We start from the raw sequence: 23,735 nt of genomic DNA on the forward strand, positions 1-23,735 counted from the left end.
GCAATACCAACTGTGATTGTCTTCATTTGTTTTCCAGTCAGCTTTTTCAGGTGCTTACATCATGCTTTGTCTTGGCATAATTGTGTTTTACATTTCAAGATGATTTTACAAAATGTACGGCAAGAGCAATGGGACAACAGCATTAGCTAGCTTAACTACCGGTAGCTTAAATATAAGGCCGAATAATCCATCAAGTTTTTCAAATTTCAAAGACTAGATACATTTCTCTTGAGTCATAAATTGCTTTCAATGTTTGAAGTAAAGAACAAGTCAATCCAGGACATACTTTCATAGTCCTATTCATAACAAAGAAATATCTAGATGCAAATCAGCCATCATAAAAATGTATGTAAAGGACTACTGCTAAAATAAAATGCTATATAGCAAAACCCTTTTTGACATGAAGGCCCCACAGAAACAATTATAAGAGCTATTCATAGGACAATTGGTTTTTAAGGGAGGCCTACAATAACACCATTTTGCAGCACTTTATTTTCAGTCAGTAAAAATGGAAAGGAAAAAAATTACAATTTCAAAATCGACAGATATTTCACCACAACCGTTTTCATTAAAACAGCCTTTGTCTTGTGAGTGTGCGTCCTGTGATAAAGTGCTTAAATGATATATTATATGTACTGTGAAGGCATTATGCAATCTGGATTAAGTAGATGCTATAACAGGAAGTATATCGGCTGGGTAACTACGTTCAGGCGTTGCTACGCTTGAGGATTAAAACCTATTAAATGTGGATCTTTTCCATTTCTCTCCCAAGACAGAGGCAAACCATGTTTTACCTTCCTTCACTTTCATCGGTGGGTTTGTGTGTAATGCCCATTGTTCAACTGATACCATCCAGATATGTTAAATAGTTTACCACTCTCTTTCATAGCATTACTTCATCTATATATTTTCACTGCAATAAAACAAAATCCCCAAATGGCAATTCATCTTTTCATTTACATTAGAGTCTTTCTACTTCCAATCATTTAATTTATCTACCTATCTGGTGCAATATGTTCTTTGTTTATTTGGCATGTGAATAGTAGCATCAATTCAACAAGACCAGTTCATTAAATACCACCTTTTCATGACACGTCCATTGATTGGAGCTAGCACATATAGACATTCTATCTACACACGTCTCTATGAATCTGGGCTTTTAACTCAGTGCACAAGGCTAGGTGAGGCAGGTTAGGAATAGCACAGACAAGTCATAGGCTGCCGTATACAACATGTAGGAATGTGTATCCACTATCCAAGTCTGAGGTTCTCTTGCGATACAAAATTACAACTGAAACCTGTATCCACATGACGGTTCTGTATCCATGAACCAATCACTGCTACCGAGTTCCTCTAGCTATCTTTAGTGGACCAGTTACTCCTGCCACCAGATCAAACAGCAAGCAGAACTGCCTCCGTCAAAGCCATCCCAAAGACCACACATTGGCCAGGATGATCTTCAACTCTCAAGAACAGCCCATTGTTCATTCCTCCCATGAGAGATGGCATGTATTTTCTCAAGGTCACATGTCTGAGTAATTCTCAGCGAAGAGTTTGATTTGTCTGTGGCATTCAGGAGAGCGCCACCTCTCTTCCAGAGCCACACACTCGCTCTCATTTACGTACTCCAGCTTCGCCCGCATTTGGCCCCGAACCAGCAGTTTGGATTGAAGTAATGCCTGTCATACAGTAGAAAAAAGGAAAAGGAGGAAACAGTTGACTCATGTTGAAGTTAAGTCTCATTTAAAGGAGAAGGAGTATTCAAGCAGCATGCATTCTTTTTCATTGGAGATATCATATATGATTTCTGAAATACTTAAAACTTTCACGGTAGTGAAATGCAGCAATTTATATGATCACAACAGAGACCCAAGACATTTTGCTCAAATGTGGAAAATGAAAGTTTATTATTGCATATATTCTCCTTTTTGCCAAAAAAGTCTTTTAACAGTGAGTTTGCATCTTCAGTTGACTATAGACTTGTCATTAGTGGACCCCCCCCCCTCCAAAAAAGAACATCCTAAAGCCTACACTGTAAAAAAAATTTGAACATGATTTCATAGAAAACATGATGCATACATGACACAAGTTTGGCGGGAATCCATCAATCGATTCATGAGACAACACGGTCATAAGCTATTTTTGCATAATGAACCCTGTGACCTTTGACTTTGAGACCCCAAAATCTAATCAGTTCATTGGCTCTGCAAGAGACATACATGACCCACGTTTGACTGGAATCCATCAATCGGTTCTTGAGATAACGCGATCATGGATAAGGGACGTATGGACGGACAACCCGAAAACCCGAAAAATTAACGGTGTATAAACCGCACCTTTTTGCTGCCGAAAAAGTCGGGGTTGTAGTTTATACACGGTACACAAAAAAAAAAAAAATATAATAATAATAATTTTCGATTTATGCCCTTCCACCTGGCGCTATGCCTGGCAATGTCTCCCAGCTCAGTAATCGGTGTGTTGACTCACCACTCAGAAACTAGATAAACACTCAAATTTGCCTGTCATCTTGGTTTGAAAGTAATCTTTCTAATAGATTTCAATATGTAGTTGATAAAAATAATTCCTCCAATTTTTCTTCTATTACACGGCGTACCACAAGGTTCTATCCTAGGTCCTCTACTGTTTTTTAGGGCGAAAAAGAGGGGTGCGGTTATTACACGAGGGCGGTTTATACAACGTTAATTATGGTAGACATGAAAAGCAGTTGCCCCAATACAATTCTCGATGAAGCAATATAATGCTTACAGCTTGAAATAAGCCCAACCTCTACAGAACAGCTGCTCAAGGTTACCTGTAGAGTGCCCCCAAGGAGCCTGTCTGCCTGCCTATGAATGAGGCTACTCACCTTGCCAGACTGTGCTGCTATTCTCTGTACTCTAGGTACTACCTCCTGCATGAAGCTAGTAGGCCAGAATGTATGGGAAACTAGACCACATGCACACGCTTCAAGTGCTGTCAGCTTGCGCCCAGCATACAGCATCTCACCAGCCTAGCAAAAGGCAAAAAGAGAAAAAGAATAGGTGGTTTCAACGTTTTGAAGTTACTTCACCTTCTCTTCCACATATGACCTTTGACTAAAGGTCAAGATAAATTCATTTCTAAGAACATGTAATTTTGGCAATGGCTGTCCTATCTTCTGTAGCAGTATATAAATTTCTCCAAAAAGTTTCTTTGCTAATCTTATCTGATGTCAAATTTCACATTTCATTATGTTTTTTTGTTTTGTTGTTGGGGGGGGGGGGGGGGGAGATCAATTAAAATTCAAACTAACATGTGCTTTAATGTTTTGAGCCTTAATGAAGAATGAAGAACGCATTCCTTCATGCATGTTTTTACCAGTCTTTGTGTGTATAGTCCTCTCATGAAAAAATGGCTAGGACAAAATAACAGTTCACTAATTCCCTCATTGACTTCCAAACCATAGTCTATAGCATCTGACAATTGACACATGACACATTGACACATTGACACATGACCAGTCTCTGCCTCTAAGCATTAATGGTCCATCCAATGTTTGATAACTTCCACTTTTTATTTTGTCAGTCTCACACTATTAAACCGTAATCACTACATGCACCAAATAATGGGGGAAGCTGCTACTTACCACTGCCAACCCCAAGACCTGGGGATAGGTGTGTGAGGCGCATCCCTCTGGAGTCTGACTAAGAATACTGTATGGCAAGTGGAAGTAGGCTTTGTCGCTGGCATATGCGATGTCACAAAGAGGTAGAATGGCTGCTCCAAGGCCTATGGCAGGACCGTTGATGGCTACTACTACTAGCTTGGGACAGTTGATAAGGCTATCTACAAATGCCCTGCAGGATTGAATCAAGAAATTCATGTTTAGTCTAAGCTCAGATGTCAAATTGTCGAAATTTGAATACTTTGAGGCCTTGGTTTGGAGTTTCTTACAAAAATCTACAATAGAATTCATTAGAAATGGTGGACATAAATAATAATAATAATAATAATAATATATTCATTTGTAAAGCGCAATAACTATCTGGATATATTCTACTGCGCTGTAAGAGCTCGTAAATGCTGTGCTATACATACTACATGAACAAGTGAGTTTTCAGTCTTAATTTAAAATTTTCTAGCGATGGGGCTTTCCTTATTTCTAGTGGTAATCTGTTCCATAATCTAGGGGCAGCACAAAGAAATGACCGGTCTCCTAGGGCTATTTTGGTTTTATATGGGGGTATTTGCAACTTAAATGTGTCTTGTGTACTACAAAGGTTACGACCATGAGTTTGAGACTTGATTTTCAACAATTCAGTAACATAACTAGGAGTTTGACCATTTGGAGCTTTGTAAACTATAATTAATATTTTTAATGTGATTCTCTGAGGAACTGGCAACCATGTGTACTGTATATTTGGGTAGTCTCTGGGTTATACTATCTTCCCTTGCTGCATGCAGCTCATGGAAGGAAGTAGCCCTAAGATCACAATAACGGGGATACTTCATCCCATCACCCTCATACACAGTGACTGTTTGCTTACTTTTGTAAAAATTTTATTGAAACAGACAGCATATCAGTGTGAGACAATAATAATGGATTAAGATATTACCTGACTGCATCTGCAAGATTTTTGGATGCTCTTTTCCTCTCCTCCACAGAGGACGTCTGAATACACCTGAGATCTAACCCACTGCAGAACACACTACCAGAACCACTCAAGAAGATCACCTTAGAATCGTCTTTCTTGCTTGATTCAAACACATTGGTTAATTCCTGTAAGGCCTGTAAGGGTTACAATTCAGTAGATGGTTGTACATTTAGGTTAGATACAAAAGAATCTTACAGATGGGAACCTATCTTAATTCAGAGATGCCACTGAGAGTCTTCTGAACTATTTCCTGAACTATATTGTGGAGCAAGTGGAGCAAGTGTATCACAAAATGGTCGGGGTCCAGGAAGATATAAGTCTACCGTTTGATGAAATGTCCACCCATCCAACCAACTCAAACAAATAGCTCACTTTATAGGTAATTGGATCCCTTAAACTCCATCAAATTGGTTATGCACTTGCACTATATAAATGTTTGCTGGTATTCTTCAATTATCATAACTTCTGTGGCATTTCTTGGAGTTATATAGGAATATTCTCTCAGGCACAGTATTACTTGACATAAACATGTACCAATATCTTTATGGCCAGTTTCGTTATATTTTCCGTCATTTTCTAAGGTGACCGAGATGCTATTACGTCTTGGGTTTTGATATAAAGCTGTCAGTTTGTAGCGCATGTATATGCCTTCTGTGATTGTGAAGCTTGCCGTTTCCCCTCTACTCACATTTTGACAAATTCTTACATGAAGAATTTTCTGAATCTCGAACTCCACTTTTGCACAGAATCTGTTTATTTTTTAAGTGATACTTGCATCATATCATATCACTTTATGTGAATTATGCTGACAACATTGAATCTTTGTTGATGACAGCACTAGTGCACATAGACAAAGAAGAAGAAAAAGGTGGAAAAAGGGGAGAAAGAGAAAGAAAGGGAGATAGGGATCAGAGAGGGAGAGAGAGAGAGAGAGAGAGAGAGAGAGAACAAGACAGAGCTTTTTCTACGTTTCTTTCCAGAATCATATTTTATTTGGGAAAAAAATTCTGAATAAAATGACTCTGCTTAATCGATGTCATAGCAGGTTAGCTATCTCCTCGAGGGTCTCTGGTGTTAGGTTATTTAGGAGCAAAATCTCAGGCCATCTCAGTCAAAAAAAAAAAGGAAAATAAATCATGACATACCCCTTGATGTGAAGAGACTGTCCCTTACAAATCTATACAAATGTAGTATTGCAAATTAATTTGTTCAAAAGAGCTGTTTAGAGGATAAAAGAAGTAACCCAAGTATAAAGCTAATATATATAGCTTACCTTCAAATTTAGGGCATTTCTTGTAGGTGTCGTGGTGAAGAGCCTGACTTGTGTATACCCTTGGCACTTCTTAACAACTATTTCCTTGTACCTGTAGAGGCTCTCACTTTGCCTGGCACTGCTTCTTCGACTTTTGAAAAAATAGAAACAAACTTTGTGAAGATTCTTACTTGTACATTTGATGGCAAAGGAAAACCATCACACATTGGTAATGGAATCTGATTTTTATCAACACTGGAACTCTCTTGGTTCAGACATCATTTACTGCACTCTTCTAATTATTTCTTCATATACAGGTAGTACCATTAATTTGAAACGAAAAACCACAAAAAAGCATATGCATAAGACTCAAAATTTTACTTGACCGGAGTGTTGGCTCAGTCAGTAGAGCGTCCGCCTCACAACCAGGTCGTGGGTTCGAACCCCGGCCGCGTCATTCCAAAAGACGTTTAAAGATGGGAGTTGTTGCTACCTTGTTTGGCGTTCAACAATAAGGGATAGAGCAACGTCGATCTGGCGCTGCTCAGTGGCTGCCGGGCTCACGATCAATTGGGCAAAAAGAATTTCCGTTTCGGTTTAATAAAATTTGGGGTGGACTATTAAGCTATTATTATTATTATTATACAGGCATCAATTTCATATTCTATCAAAAAATAAAACCCAATAATTCAATAAAACTGCCTTTAAATCAATGGAACCAATCACAAGAAGAGGATCATTCACACAATGCATGTCTTTGTGAATCCATAAAGTTACTTTCATATACCACACATGTAGAACCTACAATGCACAGTGTACTGTACATGTAAGTTGACTGTAAAAGTTAAAACATGTTCACATCTAGAGTAGATCATTTAACAGAATTCAACGTATGGTGATTGGCACTTTTAGTCAGCCCCTATACTTTTTCTACCAAAATCGTTTAGTATGTCATTTATTTGTAATCTCGAAAATTCAGTGTAAGTTTTGTTGGATTCTGTGAGAATTTTGTCTTCTTCTATCATTACCAGAACTCAAGCTTTAACTGAATTAACTGAACTCGCTCTCAACTATCAATCATCATCATGTCAGGTCGAGGATATGAATGATGGGATTTCAAAATCTTATAACCAAGTCACACTGCGAAACTGACGGCAAGCTGATACCAAACGGATTGGATCTTGGCTCTTAAGTGTAGTGGAATATTATGTTTGCTGATAGTATGGTGTTGGACTGTTGGTCTCGTTAGTGTGATTGTGGTATTACACAAGTCGGCCCTTTTCTTCTTCCTCCTTGGAAACACTGAAATTTTTTCTTCATTGCTTCTTATTCCAATAAAAAGATGCAAATCATATATAATTTTTCTAACTGCCTACCTATCAATGGCTCTTCAGATAAACAGTATAAGATCCACGATTTTTGCATGATGTGATCTTGCTCAGACTTTCTTACTCCTACTGTCAAGAAACAAATCTGAGCTGTACAGACCGAGAAAGTCCATCATAGATTTTCTACAGTGAATCTTCAGATGACCTTTACAAGATCTCAGATTTCTGCACGATGTGATCTTACATAGCCTAACCTAGCTTTCATTTTCTCTACAATAGTGCTGCACAGATCAAGAGAGTCTTGAGCAACCTACCTATCCATGGTATCGTCAGTGGTTGAGCTAGACTGTGACAGTCTCCGCCTGGCCACTATGCTGGCCGTCCGTCTCCCCTGCACTTCCCTATCCTCTTCGGTGCTCCCACTGGGTGCTGTGAAGGAGCTGGTCAGATTACCGGGGAGATTAGCAGAGACACCACCTCTCCGCGTTGCCATTGTTATCTTAGTTGGGGAGAGTATCAGCTTGGGGTAGGCACTAACAGACATTGTGCGATGCAGGTTCGGGGAACCTCTTGTGCTGTGATGGAAACCTGATTAAAGCAGACAATGGTTCGTTGCTTACTGTAAGACCTACATTTTCGCAACATATATGTGAAACTCTTAAAGAACTGCTGATGGATTTTTCATGGCATAAATTCTAGACCATTTACAAAATTCATGAAGGTTTCATTATACATGTGAAATTCATAGTTTCACAGAAACCTTGCAACATCCATTTGACCACAACATATTTTCATTTAAGATAAAAACAAAGATACATGTATGTGCACAAAACACAAGTCACTGTAAACTCTAGCTTCAAGATTCCTGATATGCAATTTCAGTCCTGAAATGAGATGTCATGAAATATAATGAACTATTAATGATTTATAAAAGTTATACTACTTAAAAGTACATGGAATAAGAGACAAGACTATATTCTGCAGATGCAAAAAATCATACCCTCAGTGGAGATGGAGCTATTTATTCTTCTTCGTTGGAGTGGCGAACCAAGTCCATTGCTAGCACCGGACGAATAGGTACCCTGAGGTCCGACACCCGTGATGGAATGCGCCCGCTTCACACGTTTCTCTGGAGACTGTCCTTCAGACTTTACAATGTGAGTGGATGATAGCGCTACAGGTCCATTAGTTTGCTTACCACCAAGGTCCGACTCTCGTTTCCTTTTCTGAGCTTTAGCTAACAAATCAGCTGTATTTATGACAGTGATACTGCTGTTAGTCCTATGATTGCTACTCACAGTCTTGTGATCTGAATTAGACTTCACATGCTCTTTGTTCTTCTCACTTCCATTGATTGCCTTTTCCTTCCCTTGTCCTTCCTTCCCTTGTCCTCCCTTCCCTGGTCCTCCCTTCCCTGGTCCTCCCTTCTCTGGTCCTCCCTTCTCCTGTCCTCCCTTCGCTGGTCCTCCCTTCTCTTTGCCTCCATTGTCATTAGGTTTCCTCTTGCCCCCTTGGGACTGCTTCTTGTGAATGGAATCGAGGGAGGCAAGCCTTTCAAACTTTCCATCTTTCATAGTCTTTTGGTTGAAATCCTCCACCAGTTCCATACAGTCACCAAGGTTTTCCAGAGGCTCCCACGTGTCCTCTTCGCTGCCAAAAGTCTTCCATCGCACCATGTATTCCAGCTTACCCTTGCGAGTCCGACGTCGTGCCAGGATTCGCTCCACCTGTAACACAGGGAAGAAAGTTGAATAGTTATTTGCATAATCAATCTTTTTTTAATGAAATGGGTATCCTGTAAAACCAGAAACTTCTGTGAGTTCAAACAATTGCCATTTTCACAAAACACAACTTTCAAGAATTGCAAATATCACTGTTGTAGCAGTCGTGATCCCATAATTTCTAGCATGAAACAACTATATCTGAACCAATCTCAAAATTAGTATAGTTTCATCACTTTCATGCTTGCAAAAGTATCAGTTTCAACATAGGCAAAAGAATTCAGTTGTTTGAGGGATTTTCAATTAGGAGCTACATTAACTTGCTACTCCTCATTCTTTACAAAATCCAAGCCCCAGTTTAAAATGTTTGCATATATACACTGTACAGTATGTGTCAACTTAGATTCGCTGAAACCAAAAACCAAAACAAAAAAGTTAATGTACATGTACAGTACATACATGTACATCACCATCTTCTCACACCCAAAATGGTAAGTACACACTACAGGAATTCCTACATCATAGACTTGATGAAACTTAGATAAAAATGTACATTACTCCTGTTTCACACCCAAAGAGACAAAGATTACATGATCAGGGAATAAGTAAAATCTGATGGAATTTAGTCAGATTGCTTTGTTTGCTATTTCACATTATTCAAGTTCAGTGTTCCGTGCATGGGTACTTCCCTGTGGGACCTTTGATTAGTACTGAAACAAAATAAGAACTTAGTACAATAACCCCACAAAAATCGACTCAATACCATTCTCCGTATCAAACATTATATTTTGTTAGAGCTACGTATTGTCGGTTTGGTGTTTGTCTTGACTGCGTGACTGGGGCATGAGCCAAAAACACATACACATACATGTACATTGAGGAGGTCTGTTTATCTTGATAAGATCATACTTACTCAGCAGGGATCACCAACCAGGAATGGTTGATAATATTTTTTGTTGTTATTAAAGGTAAAGACCAGTATTGGAAACGCCCCAATTTCAAAAAATGAAATGGAAGCTCTCATTACCAATCATGTGAAAGAATATGTTTTGACTAATACATGATGATAAAAAAATTGCCGGGAAACCGCCTACTAATTCATATATTTGGTCAATTTGTTTCTCTCATGGTCTGTGAGAGATATAGGGTAGTCCCATATACATCTTTCTGTGTATAGTGCTTGTAACTTTACGAAGAATGGGCCAAATTTCTTATCATTTTGATGATTCCAGAACCTTGCAAATGCTAGATGCTAGATGATCAACCTTTTCTAATCGATTCCACGTTTCTTTCACAATGCAATCGCATGACCATAACTGGTCTTTACCTTTAAATACTGTTATTAGGTGGTCTGTCGTATCGACAGATCACCTATTAATTTTGTCAGAATTTTTTTTCTTTATTATTCATTTTTATTTATTTCACACCACACTTTTTTGTGCAGAGAATAACACTTAGATCGGTACAGTCAATTTCTTTCAATTTTGGCAGTCATAGGTCATTGTCATAAGATGTGTCGGCAACATTTCCAAGTTCATCAGTTTATTGTGACGTCATCCAGGTGCCATTTTGTGAAATTTTCTGAAAATCAAGAATGATCATATCTTCATAACGGAAAGTCATTTCTCATTCATATTTATCAAGATCGCCATTCTTTTATGATATTTCCCATATTAAACAATTTGATACCATATTTATTTTTGTTATGACTATCAATAACGGAACGAGCATCCGTTCAAGGTAAATATCTGTACGCGTGAGTTCTTGTAATAGTTAGCATATATATGGGCAAAAACATGACTATAAAAAATTCATTATAGCTCTTTGGGGTGCCCCAATTTTCTTTGATATTTGAGTATGAGTTGGAGATATGATTTCAGGTCTCATCTGGGCATTATATGGTGACGTCATCATATTTTAAGTTTATCTCTGTAAATATTTATTGTTTTTCTCCCAATTTTTGATATGTTGTAGCTGAGATGATTTTCTAGACGGTAGGTAACATTTATTTTTTCATTTTAACAATGGCATCATGGCCCATTCTTTTGATTAAAGGTGGCATGTTGATTTTCCCAATTTTGGGTGTATTCCCAATGGGAGGAGACTTTTTTTGAAATCTTCTTTCTACATTCCAGTCTTGTTTGAGCACTATCTCGAATATTTTCGAGGCTTGGGATATGTTGTGGCTGAGAAATTCTCTACAAGGAGAGGGACGCTTATTTTTGAATCAGAAGTTCAGATCATGCCGATATTTTAACTGCTATACACTGTACATGTTTTAACTATTTAGCATGTACATGTATGTAATTTGAGAATCCCATTTCCCACATTGGTCAAAGCACTTGCCTCTCATTCCAGCGAGTCAAGTTCGATTCCTGGTGGGTCAATTAAAAAAAAAAAATTGCCTTTGTTTTATATTTGATTTTATCACCTTCCTTGACTATTATAACATATCATAAACGATCACAAACAATGTTATACAATTCCTTATTTTGCATGTTATGGGAGAGGAATGTCAATAGTACAACCCTATGGGAATTCTGATTCCTCGTTGTGTATTAAACCTACACGGTTAATCTCCCAAGTCTGCTACAATATCAAATCGTCCCATTTCTATGATGCTAGTCTCCTTCCCAGACGTTTATATTTTCAGTTATTCAGCCCACGTACAGTATATGCAGTGTTTACATCTCTCCCACAGACATAAAACTGCTTACATGTCTATAATTTCTCTTTATATACAATAGTAAATATTCAATTCTATTTATGCTGGAAATATTTAATGCATCGTTCTCCATTGCATCTCGCTCCCTGTCCTCTCTATTGCTGTTTCCCTTGCCTCTCTTGTTCTGCCCCCTCTCCTTCTCTTGCTCCATCTCTGCATCTCTCTCTCTCTCTCTCTATCTCTACTCTTTCACCCTCCCCTCTCTCTGTCTCCCTTTCCCGCCTCTAGCTCTTGTTCTCATATCTTTGGATGTTCCCTAATTTTCTCTTGCATTCTAATTACACCCCTACCATGTTTCCTTACGTTTCTCTCTCCTTCCAAGTGATTCCTATTTTATCCCTCTGTCCAGCTTGTGTATTTTTTAAATGACTGTACCCTGTCTCTCTCTCTTCTTTTCTATATCTACATGTATCTACTGCCATTTCTCTCTCTCTTCATATGAGATCCTTATAAAACAAACCTACATCCCACCCCATTCATCAAGTGGCAAATTCATATATCGTGGTTTTGTTTTGTTTTGTCCCCAGCCCATGTATCGAGTTGGCATGATCTAAACAATAATTGGGTGTAATCCAGACTAACTGCACTACATGTTCCATAGGTAATCATGCGAATGAGGCCTTGTTCTCTGATAATGGTTGTTACCCTCCCCCCCCCCCCCCAGATATTATTGTTATCACAAAACATTAGAATAGTGCTATTTTTCCTTTAGATAGATAGTAGTGATAAAAAGTAAAAGCTTCAATGTTTAACAAAATGCTTTTCAGTCACTTTCCAAGCAATCCTGACACAAATCATAAATATTTTCAAATTTGTCACCATATCCATTATGAAATTATAAAACAATTGTCATTAATCATAAGTCCAGCTGTTATTTTCCTTTTCTGAACTTTCTTTATGTCTTTAATTTCTGTGAAAGTTTGAGAAAAATATAAATAAAGAAATTGGCAAGTGTGAACATAAAAGTTTGAAAGTTAAGATCACTACTGCAATAATAGGAAATCCCCACTGTAAAATTAGTCACCGTTTGCATGATGCCACGGAAAGACAAATTCTCATGTTTATACTACAAATACATTACTTTCCTCAATTTGTATGATCAAATAGACATATTTTTTCATTGGAGAATATACATGTAAACCAGTGTGAAGAAGAAAAAAAACGTAAAAATTTTTCCTTCATGGGAGCACCTACAGTGTAAATGTTTTGCTAACATTAGAAAAGAGAGATTTCCTCATATATGTAGGTACAGTATGTTTATATTTACCTGTACCATACATGTACATGTAGTTGTTTATATTATAGTTTATCAGTGATCTCTTAGAGCTTCCAAGAGCTTGAATGCTTGATTGCTCACTGCTTCCATGCATTTTGTTTTCTTCCTCTCCTTCTTTTATCATTTTTGTTGTTGATATTGACAATAAATAATGAAATTAAAACGAGAGTTGTCCAGTATGATGAATGCTTTTGAGTGCTAGTGAATCTTAAAGGTAAAGACCAGTTTTGGAAACGCCTCTATTTCAAAAAATTAAATGGAAACTCTTATTACCAATCATGTGACAGAATATGTTTTGACTATTATACGTGATGATACAAATTTTGCCGGGAAACCACCTACTAATTGATACATTTGGTAAATTATTATATCTATCTGAACTGGATTTAGATATAAGGTAGTCCCATATACAGTGTACATCTTTCTGTAATCTTTCTTGTAACTTTACCAAGACTGGGCCAAATTTCTTATCATTTTGATGATTCCAGAACCTTGCAGTACACACCAATACTTAAATGCTAGATGATCAACCTTTTCTGAGCGATTCCACAACGTTTCTTTCACAATCACATGACCAGAACTGGTCTATACCTTTAAAATAAACACATTTTATACAGTATTGCACATCTGTATCAATACTCAATCATTTTCAGTGATTGATTTAGATCTCTTAACTTTCATCAAGCAAGGGGTGGTAGGATTAAACGATTTGTCATATTCCCTACATAAAGGTTTAGGGGTCAAATTGAGTTCAATGGTTTCAACCCATATCCTGTGAACCAAAGTAACTCATCACATACTCAGTAGATCAAGACAAACAAAGTAATGTATAGATAGATACAGTATAAAGGGCTGGTTGACAGTAGGATGTGGATTTTATATATACCCCCCCCCCCCAAACAAAACAATCCTTTGACCATGGTCTTGTATCAAAGAGGAAATTGTAAAATTGAGCACCTGAAAGAAGCTTTACACAATACTAAAGTTGAGACTGTTATCACAGTCCTCTGAAAATATGCTAAATGTTACATGTACTGGTACATTGAGCTTTGATGAATATTTTATTATGTCCTATATTTTCAATGTTATTACAAAATTAAACACTCAGCCTGAAATATAATCCACACTGCTCTCAAATAATCTGGCTAAAATGTAATTTTACACAATGGCAGCTACAGGTTTTTGAGCAGATTAAGCATCTACACTTCAAATTTTGTTTTTGGAACACTGTCCAATCCCAGTGAAAAAAAGATGCAAATAAACCCTAACATTTCAAATAACTTATACTTAAAATTCCTAGTGTTAAAAAGACACACTGCACACAGGAGGAGCAAACATACCTAAGGCTTAAATGCAGTGTAGTTTATTGTGTTTAACCAAGTAAACAAAAGTCCATTTTACCCCACAAATATTTGACAGCAAAGAAAGCGAAGGGAACTTTCAGAGCAGTGGTGTCCTCAATAATTCATAATGAAAAGCTTGTATTGTGCAAAAGCACAACAATTAAAACAATCTAATGAGAAATTGAAACTGAATAATAATACAAGGGCTCCAACTAAACTCTTTCACTTGGGGTTTGGAACTAAAATGTTAGGGTCTTTGGGTATGTGCATGGATTCCCTGTTAAAATTGATTCTTTGTACATGAAGCTTAAAGGCCACAGTCTCATCTGATCCGCGTAGACGTAGCGAGGAGTCCACGTAGAGATTTTGGGGTTGTACATGTACGTGGCCCTCTGCAGGTAGCCCGCGCACACTATGCGTACTTTCAAACTACCTGAACCCTGGAAAGCCTAATTTTCCTACGTGGAGAAAAGTTGGACATGCACAATATTTGGTCTGCGATGACTTGTCATGGCTACAGCATGGCTGGTGCATGGGTGGTGTATAGGAGGGCACATGGGGTGTATGGGAGGGCATGTTGGGGGTACGTGGGTATTTAATTTGAAAATTTTCTTTGTTATTTGCAGGGTATAAATAATTATTTTCATGTATCTACAGTCCATAAAGGGCAAGTCCGCTCCCAAAAACTTTCCTTCCATAGAAGCAGAAAAATCAGACCAACTATCACTATCCACTAATCATTTTATTTATATTGATAATAAATTAATATACATTTCCAATTTCCCCCTAAAAATCTTTTTTTTTCATATCATCATCCAAGTTATATTGATAGGAATATGTTTTTGTGTGGATGCACTAACATCCCGTTACATCCTATCCTGTGTATTTACAAGCAAAAGATTTTAGTTATCAGAATCGGGTCATATCACCCTTTGAATGGTTTGACATGCCATCACATTTATATACACCAAGCTCATTATAATTTGACAAATAAAAAGCCTTGCAATTATGTTCATTCTTTATGGGATGTCGTCTGCTTGGGCAGTATTGGTCCATATAGTGACGTCATTAAAACGTTGTTTTTTTTTTTTTTCCGGCCAATCTCTCGTACATGTATGTATATCCCAGCTGCTATGGAGGTGGTTGTATTTTTATTTTATAAATCACCCGATATGTAGTTGACCTAAAACTTGTACGGTGGCCATTTGTTAGCTTACCAGTTTCTAGTGATACATTAGTTGACATATTTGTGATTTTCTTTGAATTTCACCTTTAAAAGCAAATTATTTTTTTGAGTGGACTTGGCCTTTAATACCTACATTAATTAATTAATTGGTCACAAACAAAGAGTTCTTCATGATTTGTTTTAATATTACCAGTTTGTTTACACAGAATCTAAACTTTATTTGGGAACTTCTGTTGAACCACCAAATGTGTGTGTCTTGATAAGCATGACATGCTTCACATGTATGTAAGATAGCGAGTACAAATGTACATACACTGCTACTAATTTTTGCTAATGCCCTAATTGCCATTCATTAACACTTTAAAAAAATTTGAGTTTCATGCGTCATGTGTGAACAAGCCATTACAGCTGACTAATCAATACTACTACTTCTACTCCCCAAATTGTATTAATAATAATAATAATAAAAACCTAGAAATGCAATTGTGGCAGAACGATATGCGTGCAATGACGACCGTGTTTCTACAGTATGTGTCAAACGAAAGAGCTTTTCTCGGACTATATATCCAGAGCACTTTGTAAGAAGGTTATAGTTTCTGTGATAGTGGAGATAGGTGGGGCAGAGAAAGGCCTAAAAAACACTCAGAAATGGACAAAATGGCGGCTGGACGGTCACGCATGAGTGATTCTGGAGAACAAAGAATTTAGTAACCTTGTTGAGATGCTAGAGACTATGCCTACAAAGTTAGAAACAACTGGGATAGAGGAAGGGACTTATTAGGGCTCGTAAGCACTGCATGCAAAACGAATTGGATTTTGGTGCATGATGAACATGTGATGACACATGATGATCGACGCGTGCTGTGGCACTAATAACAGCCACCAATATTAACATACATTTAATCATGCAGAGTAGTAAATGGCGTCTTAAATGGCCCCCTTGACAAATTTTAATAATCTGGCTCCAAGGTGCGCTGCGTATTGCTCGGAGAAATTTGTAAAGTGAACCTTGTTCAAATGCGATTTACTCAAAGTTTTCTCAAAGGGCATTTCGTTGCGGTCAGTATTACACCATTATCATCTGCGCGCAATATATTGCACGCATGGAACAGGCTGTAGTGTAATGCATAGTAAAATCCTCATTTTTGGCGATAACTTTGCGCAGACGTCATCAAAATTTATTAAACTTAGTAGACAGTTGTCACGTGTATGGATACATGTGTCTGCCAAGTTTTATTGACGTAGGTATAAGGATCGTCATTTGAGAGCATTTTAAAGTCATTACGCAATTTTCTTCAAATCTGCATATTTGGAGGGCAATTTTCGCCAAGTCGGTCAGCATTAGGGTATATAATTTTTTGTTTGGCTGGAAAGGGTATCTTCAAGTATCTAAATCCCCCAAAAAAGTACAGGTTTGGCAAGAAACTCAGTAAGAAAGCGTACTCCCAGAAGTTTAGAGGGTACTTTTTATTTTTGCACAGCCAATGGAGCGTAACATTTTGCATGGCTATACAATTATGAGATAAAGATACTGTTGTACCCCATTCACAGTGGCCTCAAACACCGCGACAGCAGCGGGACTGTCCCGCTGCTGTCGCGGTGTTGTCTTCAGTGTGAAGGCTCGGACCCGTTATAAACTATCGCGGGATAACACCGCCTCGCGATAACGCCGCGACAAACTATCGCTAGGTTCGCCTAGCTACAGCAGCGGGACAGTCCCGCTGCTGTCGCGGTGTTTACTCAGTGTGAAGGCTCTCCGCTATAACACCGCGACAAACACGTGTGATTTGTTTACTTACCTATCACTGACCTCTTTTCTCCAGCAATGGGGAACATAAAGTGAAATAGAAATAAAGTAACCAGTGGATTCAAATTGATTTTATTATTATATAGATATTATGATTATCCAAATAAAAATATTTCACACTTCAAAAAATTACTATTCTGACTGGAAGCAATAAAAATGCTAGTTTTTTAAAAAGTAATATGATCGAGCTAGCTACATGAGGAAGAGTGTGTAAAGTACAGCTAGCGCGCGCAATTTCGAGCAATCGAAAACCCCGCGCTGAAGTATTTCCGGTCATATCGGGGTCACTCGCGGGTCATGAGCCATGCATACACGTGTTTGTTACGGAGGTAATAAAAATCACCCGCTGCAGCGTGAATGGGTACATGATATTTATCCCGCTGCTGCAGCGGGATAACTTTTCTACTGTGAATGCATTTGTAGCGGTGTTATGGCGGTGTCGCCGCTCCGCTACAACGCCGCTACAAATTTCAAAACCACTGTGAATGGGGTGTAAGAAAGTGAAACAAAACAAAACAAAATGAGAAAGTTAAGGTAGTTTTAGAATTTTAGAGGTCAATTTTTCAAGAATTTCAGAGATTTTTGACGGAGGCAGTTTTAGATTTGAATTTCGTATGAGGATGAAGATCGCATTTTGAAGGTCAGGTTATCCATCTAAAGGAATTTGTTAGAAATATTTACAATCTAGGATCTATAGGAAGGAAAAAAGAAAGGCCTTAAGACGGACCAGAAACGGACAAAATGGCGCCTGAACGGTTACGCATGAGTGATTTCAAAAAATGAAGAACGTAGTGACCTTGATGGGATGCTAGAGATTATGCCTACGAAATTTGGTTGGTAATAGGGCAAGAGAATAAGGCCTACATGTAGATCGGAATAACAAGCACTACAGTAAATTTTTCAGAACTTTTTGAAGAGATGAAAAAGCTTGATATATATAGGAAAGATCTGCTACAAAGTCTATATTGGAATCAGTTTGCATGCATCAGGGTAGAAGGAGAGTGTAGTGAATATATTAACATCAGACGGGGAGTCAGACAGGGTTGTGTTATGTCGCCGGACCTGTTCAATATGTATAGTGAAATCATTCTAAGAGAATTGGAAGATGAAAATGGGATACAAGAGGGTGGCCATTCAATCACAAATATTAGATATGCTGATGACACTGTTTTATTTTCTGAATCAGAGAAAGATCTCCAGAGACTCCTGAATGTAGTTGTAAAAGAAAGTGAGAGAATGGGACTAGAGATCAACTATACCAAGAGTACAAAGTGCCTGGTGGTCTCTAAGAAGAGCAGTCCAAAATGTAACTTGAAACTGAAAGAACAGATTATTAAACAAGTCTCCTCATTAACTACCTCGGCAGCATGATCACCGAGGATGCCAGATGTGAGACAGAGATCAAGAGAAGGATAGCTCTCGCTAAATCTGCATTTTCAAAGCTAGGCAAAATTCTGACAAATTGAACAATGAGTATGAGGACCAGAATAAGAGTATTAAATTGTTACATATACCCAGTACTTTTGTATGGTAGTGAAACATGGACTTAAGCCTCTGATACTAAAAAGTTGCGAAATGTGGTTCTTATAAAGAAGAATGATGAAAATCCCCTGGACTGACAAAGTTAGTAATGAGGAAGTTCTTACACGAGCTGGAGTGCAAAGGAAAATGACACGTGAGATGTTGATTAGGCAGTTGAAGTTCATGGGTCACATTGCACGTAAAGAAGGCCTAGAGAATCTTGCTTTGACAGGGAAAATTGTGGGAAGAAGGAGTAGGGGAAGAAGGAGGATACTTTGGATGGACAGTCTGCAGAAATTGTTGGAAGAGAGAGAGGAGTGGAAGAACTAGGAGTGGTACTAATACAGAAGGCTAGGAACCGAGGGTTGTGGAACAGCATGATCGCCAAAGTCAAACGATATGGCACTTAGAGAGAGAGAGAGACAATGTACGTGCAAAACGAATGTGATTTCCTCATAAAAAGAAGAAAAATATTAATAGGGCAGAATGTGAACAAAAACAAAGCAATGACGAAGATCACCATTGCAAAAGTAGTAGTACTACAGTAGCAGTTTACTTGTAGTAGTATCATTATTGAATATTGCATATATCTTAGGGTACGTTTATGCTCAATTTTGAAGGCAGAATGAGCGATTTGAAACGCTCATCGTAATCGCAGTTCCACGGTGTACTGTTCATGATCACTTCTCTGGCTCCTCCAGACATGATTCTGGCTCAGAGCCAGAATCATGCCTGGAGGAGCCAGAGAAATGCAGTGCATAGTCTGCATTGCGCATGCTACGTTGACCCTATTTACACGTGTTTACAAATGATTGTGCGTTTATGCTTCCCCAGAATCGCCGATCCTAAACGCACCTTTTTGTGGGTTTACGATCGGCGATTATGATCGCCGTTTTTCTGTGATTCTACAAAAATGAGTAAGGACGTAACCATGTTTTGAACTAAACACCTAACAAATGCCTCATTCTGGCCAGAAAAAGCTGAGCATAAACATACCCATAATGATGTATTGGACAACGATAACAATAATTGTAGCTGTAGTGGTATTAGTAGTAGTGGTAGTAGTAGTGGTAGTGGTAGTGTTAGTGGTAGCAGTAGTGATGGTGGTGTAGTACATGTAGTAATAGTAGTACATTTAGTAGTAGTAGTAGGCCTACTAGTTATAAGACGATACGGGTGCGGGCCACGCAATATAAGTTAGTGACTGTAATCTAAGCAATTCATCAATACGGTAGCTAACTTAGCACATGCGCACCCCACCGTCGGTACGGTATGCAATTTTATACAACGCCTACTAAGATTCTTGCAACCTCATTGGTCAATTCTTGATCACATGACATGCGCTAAAAATACCATTGAACCGCATAATTCTCCAGCCGTGCAATTCTGTTTGATCCTTTCGCACCATTGCACTCTGACGTCACTAACGGTGTACAATGTATATGGTGAGCTTAGTGACGTCAGAGTGCAATGGTGCGAAAGGATCAAACGAAATTGCACTCCGCGTAACAATAAACATAAAGGTTGGTACGCGTGGCGCATGGTACACGTATGGTGCGCACTCACTATCAGCAATTTCATCAATTGAAAACAAACAAAAAATCGCTGAGATTTAGGCCTAGGAAAACTGTTTTAAGCCCGTTAATGTCCGAGGTGTTGTATAAAACACATAGTGAAGGTCTTTATTCGTGCAATGGAACAATACTTTGCATTCGGTGAAAGATGAGATGCTCCATTCAACTCGGCTGCGCCTCGTTGAATATAGAGTCTCTTATCTTTCACCTCGTGCAAAATCTTGTACCATTGCACTCATGACCATTCACTATTTGTATAGTATTGTGCAACAGTTTGCCGTGAATCCTGTGAGAAAGTGTATATAAGTCTTTGTTTTTAGGAAAAATACCCCCAAAAAGATAAGAAAATTGGCACGAAACAGGTAAGAAACATAACTACTTTCATATCATGACCATTATTTGAACAATTGATGGAGAGTTAGTCGATTTTTGGTATATTTTAGTAGGGTATCTCCACGCCGGAGTTCCGGGTCAAAGTCTGGATAGACTTCTGAACTAGCGCCCAGTCTAGTCATAGCAATTGGAGAAAAAAACCTTGCTCAATAAAGTAGACCCTTCTTTACTACATACCTGTACATGTACTATATTGACAAGTGTACTAGGTCTAGGTCTATGTTACCACTGGGTCTAGAAACAATAAATGATAGAACTTGGAAGTGCAGGTCCAAGCTATTTGGATTGTGACGTACGGGACATTTAGAGACTTTAAACAAGAAATAACAACAGATGAAATACAACAGATGTGACGTATGGGACCACAGCGTCCGTACGTCACGCAGCACATTAATTACATTTAAAATTAATTAAAAAATTGGTCAGAACTAAAACTTTCCACAAATGAACTAGCCCATAATAGCCACAGACTCATACCAAAAGATAGCCATATAAATAATTTCATCTGTTGTTATTTCTTGTTTAAAGTCTCTAAATGTCCCGTACGTATATCATATGATATCATTGTTAGATCTATGTCATTGTCTACCCATTTTTTTTCCTTCTTCAATTTGGGTGACTGTCACAAAAAGAAGTCTTCCCCCAAATTCTCTGTGTAATGATAAATTCAATGCAGCAAACAACTAACTTAGTTAGATCTAATTATATTAGTTAGATCCAGCCTCTAGATCAATTATAATGACTGAATGACATAGGCCTATATTGATTTTGTGAACACAGCTATAGACTTTACACACCTGACAAGTTTCAAATAAAGAGTTCTTTATCTTGCTTGGTTCTGGTCAAACAGATTTGAAAAGTTTTCAAAAATTAATAATTCAGTGACAACCATCCAGCACTCATTCATAAATACTCTTATCATGCTTAATATAAATGAATTACATTAAACCCCGCGCTGTCCCGGAAGAATAACATTCATTAATTTAAAGATCATACATGTGGTTAAGACAATTTTTACACATCTAGAATCTAGGCTTCGCAAACGCTCCGACTGAATTTCGTACGTTGTGACCGAATAATACATCAATTGACAATACACTTCACACGGGGACCTTGTCCCTCACTTTACACACACTGCTCCGTTCATATAGCGTACACTCGCCGCACACAGCAAGAATGTAAACCGATACATACGACCCCAAATAACATCGTGATTTCTCAATATCCTGACACATTCAAGACGATCAAACCTATGTAAAACACCATCCACATATACATCTACTAAATCATGGCGGCCACAACAATAGTCACAACTCGAATCAGGATACTGGATCAGTTTTTCTACTTACTTCGTAGATATAATCCTCAGCCATTTTCACCGCCTTTACAACCGATAGATCGTAATGAATTGACGTACGCATGCGCGCGTTATATAGTATCGCATTTCCTGCCGGTCACAAAAGCAATGTTTCTTTCAGGTTTTGGGGGGTTTTATCTCAAGTAGACAAGAAGTTGTTTTCTTTTGTCTTTTTTTTTCATCTTGCATTTTGGAAAATTTAATTGGCAACAAATGTTGATACTTTCATTGTCGACTAACTCTCGATTCCCCATTTATTGATAATCCTTTAATTATGACTCTGTGAATGAAATTTAATTTAAGAACTTATTATAAAATTTATAGAGCAAAACCCAGAAAAAAGAGTGTACCGGACAAACACTGAATGCTTTGTTTTATTTGTTCTACCTCAAAATACTATAAACCTTAACACACACTTCCACCAGCGTTTCTCTTTAAAGGTAAAGTACGCTCCAATATAATTTGCTTTTAATAGAGCCCCCCCCCCCCCAAAAAAAAAAAAAAAAAAAAAAAAACGTGAGTAAAATCGCATAACTACGTCGCAAATTAGGAGACAGGAATTAACTCTAACTGCACCAGAAAGGATTAGTGAAGGACTGCAGGGGACGATAAGGTGCAGGTGATATGGGGGTGGGGGACAATGGGGACAATGTTAGGTTTATAGTTATGCTGAGTTCGGACTTCAGTCACTATGTTGAGAAAAGTGTACTGGAATGACCACGCCCTTGGTTGTCGCTGTAACAATGTCGGCCTCGCACATGCAGAACTAAGGCAAGGGGAAATGGAAATGGTCATTTGGTCGTCTGAAATCGTTTATATCTCATCTTGCGTTAAACCCGGTATCCGTCAACGGTAGCCAACGGATCGTCATCGACAGCAGGCTACATAGTTACTGGGAAGAAAATAGTTTACTCAATTATTTGTATACATTATCATTTATTGTCCGTCTGACGGATATATTTTTGAAACTAGAAAAGGAAAAGTATAATTCTTTCACAACTATTTGAATATATTTTGATTAAAGGTAAAACAAAAACAGGCTACTATTTGTTTTTAAACATAAATTTGACTGCTGTATAGTGTTTATTCTTATCGAGTATTATTCACATCATTTTTGCAGTCATAACAAAATTTATATCTTTAATTTATATGATTATATATATAAAATAATATGCAAAAATTGTAGACTATAAAACGTTTAGTATTCATAATCGAGCTCTATATTGAATGGACTTCTTATAGTGTCTTAGAAATTTTTAATTTTAAACTCTCAAACTGCGGATCCGCAAAGCAATTAAAAGAAAACACATCAAAATGGTTATTGTATTATCGAAGGTGTAAGTTTTGACTCGAAATTGTCTGACATTCTAACAAGCAAGGAAACAAGCATAACACATAACAAATTTAAACTAAAAGAAATAATTTCGAAGTGGGTGGAGGGCACTAACAAAAAGGGACACTTTCTAGAATTAAAAGGGCACCTACAATGGAAAATTTCAAAGGGAAAATATACATAAGATTTTTAGGCATTGTATATAATAACCCTACTTTGTGATCAATAGTCATTACCAGCGAGGGTTTATTTAATAATTGTTTTTCTCTTTACATGGTCTAACAT

General features: G+C 37.8%; 1 protein-coding gene across 1 annotated transcript; it reads right to left on the reverse strand.

The window, feature by feature from the left end:
• Positions 1-201: 201 nt before the first annotated feature.
• On the reverse strand, positions 202-22,175 carry LOC575890 (chromodomain Y-like protein). The gene is made up of 8 exons (XM_776254.5): positions 22,110-22,175; positions 8,215-8,941; positions 7,529-7,802; positions 5,908-6,037; positions 4,596-4,768; positions 3,626-3,836; positions 2,867-3,010; positions 202-1,679 (listed from the first exon to the last, which is right to left on the reverse strand). The coding sequence occupies exons 1-8, from the start codon at positions 22,131-22,133 to the stop codon at positions 1,524-1,526; spliced, it is 1,839 nt and encodes a 612-aa protein (XP_781347.3). The 5' UTR covers positions 22,134-22,175; the 3' UTR covers positions 202-1,523.
• Positions 22,176-23,735: the final 1,560 nt, after the last annotated feature.

Source organism: Strongylocentrotus purpuratus, unplaced genomic scaffold (assembly GCF_000002235.5).
Source record: "Strongylocentrotus purpuratus isolate Spur 01 unplaced genomic scaffold, Spur_5.0 spur5_scaffold_8, whole genome shotgun sequence".
Lineage (NCBI taxonomy): Eukaryota > Metazoa > Echinodermata > Echinoidea > Camarodonta > Strongylocentrotidae > Strongylocentrotus > Strongylocentrotus purpuratus.